The sequence below is a fragment of the Odocoileus virginianus genome, chromosome 20 (genome assembly GCF_023699985.2).
Source record: "Odocoileus virginianus isolate 20LAN1187 ecotype Illinois chromosome 20, Ovbor_1.2, whole genome shotgun sequence".
Taxonomy (NCBI): Eukaryota; Metazoa; Chordata; class Mammalia; order Artiodactyla; family Cervidae; genus Odocoileus; species Odocoileus virginianus.
Window position 1 is genome coordinate 10,096,359 of NC_069693.1, and position 2,694 is coordinate 10,099,052.

The 2,694-nt window shown below is 63.1% G+C and overlaps 1 protein-coding gene across 2 annotated transcripts; it reads right to left on the reverse strand.

Annotated features, from left to right (window-relative positions):
- On the reverse strand, positions 1–2,441 carry ZNF575 (zinc finger protein 575). Of its 2 annotated transcripts, none has more exons than XM_020871090.2 (4): positions 2,101–2,441; positions 1,727–1,815; positions 1,189–1,300; positions 1–726 (listed from the first exon to the last, which is right to left on the reverse strand). In XM_020871090.2, the coding sequence occupies exons 3-4, from the start codon at positions 1,268–1,270 to the stop codon at positions 68–70; spliced, it is 741 nt and encodes a 246-aa protein (XP_020726749.1). In that variant the 5' UTR covers positions 1,271–1,300; positions 1,727–1,815; positions 2,101–2,441; the 3' UTR covers positions 1–67. The 2 variants fall into 2 exon arrangements, with proteins under 2 accessions (XP_020726749.1, XP_020726748.1); XM_020871089.2 differs by lacking the exon at positions 2,101–2,441 and adding an exon at positions 1,920–2,070.
- Positions 2,442–2,694: the final 253 nt, after the last annotated feature.

Consider the following 2,694-nt stretch of genomic DNA (forward strand, 5'->3'; position numbering starts at 1 on the left):
TTAAAGATGCCACCTCTTTATTGACTGGGGCTGGCAGCAGAGGGAGCCAGTGAGCCAAGAGGAGCGCTCACTCCCGCTCCCCGGGGCTCTCAGCCTGGTGGTGGCTGCGCTGGTGAACGAGTAGGAGGCGTCTCTGGCCAAACGCCTGGCCGCAGCTGGAGCAGCGGTGCCGCGCGGTGGCCTGGCTGCCCGGTGCAGTCGGGGGGTCATGGCACAGGCGATGGGCCGCCAGTTTGGAGGGGAATGAAAAAGCCTTGGGGCAGTGAGGGCAAGGATAGGGGCGGGCGTCGGTAGCATGGTGCGTGTGGCGGTGGGCCGCCAGCTTCGAGGGGTAGCAGAAGGACTTGGGGCAGTCAGGGCACGGGTAGGGGCGGGCGGGAGCATGGGTCCAGAGGTGGGCTGCCAGCTTGGAGCGGTGGCCGAAGGCCTTTGGGCAGTGCGGGCACGGGTGCGGGCGGGCGCCACTATGCGTGAGGCGGTGGGCGGCCAGCTTGGAGGGGTAGGAGAAAGCTTTGGGGCAGTCGGGGCACGGGTGGGGACGGGCGCCGCCGTGTGCCAACCGGTGCGTGGCCAGCTTGGACGGGTACGAGAAGGCCTTGTCACAGTCGGGGCAGCGGTGCGGGCGCTGGGGCGGGGGTCTCCGGCGGGGTCGGGAAGGCGCCCCCGTGGAGGCAGCGGGCCCTGGAACAGACTGGCTGGGCTTCTGCGGCGGGCCCTGGTCGGGAGCTAGGGGACAGGAGGATTGGTGGGCTCCAGAAAGCAGCCAACACCCTGAATCTAGACCAGACTCCCCCTCGACCTTGACATTCTAGTGTATCTGGACAACTCCAGGGTCATATTGAGGTTCCCCAAATGGCTTGATCCTGCTCCTCACCCACTGCCATGCATCCTCCTAAGGCAGGCTCCAAAAAGTTACGTCGCTGGAACCTCAGACCTAAGCTTTCCCAAAGCCAGTAAAGTGTCCGTTTCCAGTATCCTCCCAAGTGATAACCCTGAAATCCTTACAGAGGATCACTGAGGCCCCCCAAAAACAAGCCGGATGGTTCCCCCAGAACGTTGAGTTTTGGGGATCCGAAATGGCTATCACCCTGGGCCCTCAAACTATCACCCTAAGGTTCCCACAATATGTGACTCTCTTGGCTCCAATTCCTGGAGAACGACCCCTACCCCAGGTGGAGACGCCCTCACCTTCTCCTTTGGTCACAGGCTCCTTGTCAGTGGGACTAGGCTCGGCGCCCCCGGCCGCAGTCTCCGCCTCTCGCTCCAGCATCCTGCTGGCCCAGAAACCTAGAGGGAGGGCCTAGGGCGGGAGAGGGGGCGACGCCGGGGGTTATCAGGCTGTTGGGGATAGGACTGAGAGCCCATATTCAAGGGTTAGTTTGTTCAGGAGCAGGGGCTATCACGTCGGGTCCTAGAAGGCGAGGGTGGGTGGAGCTTAAGGGCACAGTGGGCGGGGTTACGCAAACCCGACCCAGAAGCAGTCCTGTTTGGAACCTAGTCCCTGCGATTGAGCCTTCCTGCGGAGTGGGCGGGGCCTCTACAATTTTAACTCCCAGCAGCCCCGGGCGCGGAGCAGGCGGGGTCTAAGCCCACGGTGGGCGGGACCGGCCGCGGATGGGTGGAGCTATACAATTAAGACTCGAAGTCGGTTGCTCAGCAACTCTGTCCCAGGGGAGGGGCCTACGAACTCAATGTGCGGGAATTCACACCCAATAGGTAGCTTTACCCGGCTCTTGGCTCAGTCTCAGTTCATTGACGCCGCGTGCACTGCCTTTTCAACCCCGGAGCTGGAGACGTGGAGAGGAGAGGGGAGACCTGGAGGAAGACACAGAAAGGGCGTGAATCGTGTGTTGCGATCCAGAGACCCATAATGGACTTCTCCCTCGAGGTCGCAAGCGTCCGAGCCTTCCTTCACACACCCCTTGGGATCATGGCATTCGGGCATCAATGCACCCTCCCAAGGCTCAGGCGCCAATGCAGCCCCCTCCGGAACCTATGCATCAGGACCCCAATGGGTTCTTCTCCGGGAACTGTGACGTCCAGGCCCCACTCCACTTCCCAAAGACCCAGGTGTCTGGGTCCGAACCCCTGCCCCCTCACCTGCGGACGGCCCCTCCCTGGGGGCGGGGCTCCGGGCCCCTCCCTTGGCGGCCGTGGCCACTGCAGCGCTGCCTTCGGATGCCGGGGAGCTGCACCACCCGGCGCGCGCCCAGCGACGGGAGGGAAAAGGAGGGAGCGCGCGCGAGCTGCTGGGCCCAGCCTCATTTCCATCCCCTCCTCCCACGCCGGGCCGGTGGGGGCGTCAGTTCGCATGCGCAGTCGCGGTCCGCGGGGGCTGCTGCGGAGGAGCTGGAATGGAAGGAGTGGGTGGGTGCGCCAGGCCCGCTAGTTGGCGAGCAGGCGCAGAGCTAACAGGCCGAAGGACCGGAGCAAAGTGTCCTGCGGCTTGCGGGGCCTACGGTGGCTGACTGGAGTCAAGCACATGCAGGCGTTAACGCGGGGAAACCTAACTCGGAGATCACTGAGACAGCTTCCTCTTTTTACGTTCCCCTTCTTTTCGAGAATTCCGCTGGGAGCCTGAGTTCCGTCTCTCGAATCAGTTTCAAGAACCCGCTTCCTATTCTCCCCTTTAAGGCATTGGCAAGGAAAGGGTAGCAATTTCCTCAAGAGAGGACGGAAGCGAGACACCGAGCT

What these genes read in the sequence shown, in the direction of transcription:
- ZNF575 (XM_020871090.2), bottom strand. Translation starts at nt 1,270, where the DNA reads ATGCTGGAGCGAGAGGCGGAGACTGCGGCCGGGGGCGCCGAGCCTAGT. An exon ending in GCCTGTGACCAAAGGAGAAG is followed by an intron (nt 727 to 1,188) that starts GTGAGGGCGTCT and finishes CCTGTCCCCTAG; the next exon opens with CTCCCGACCAGGGCCCGCCG.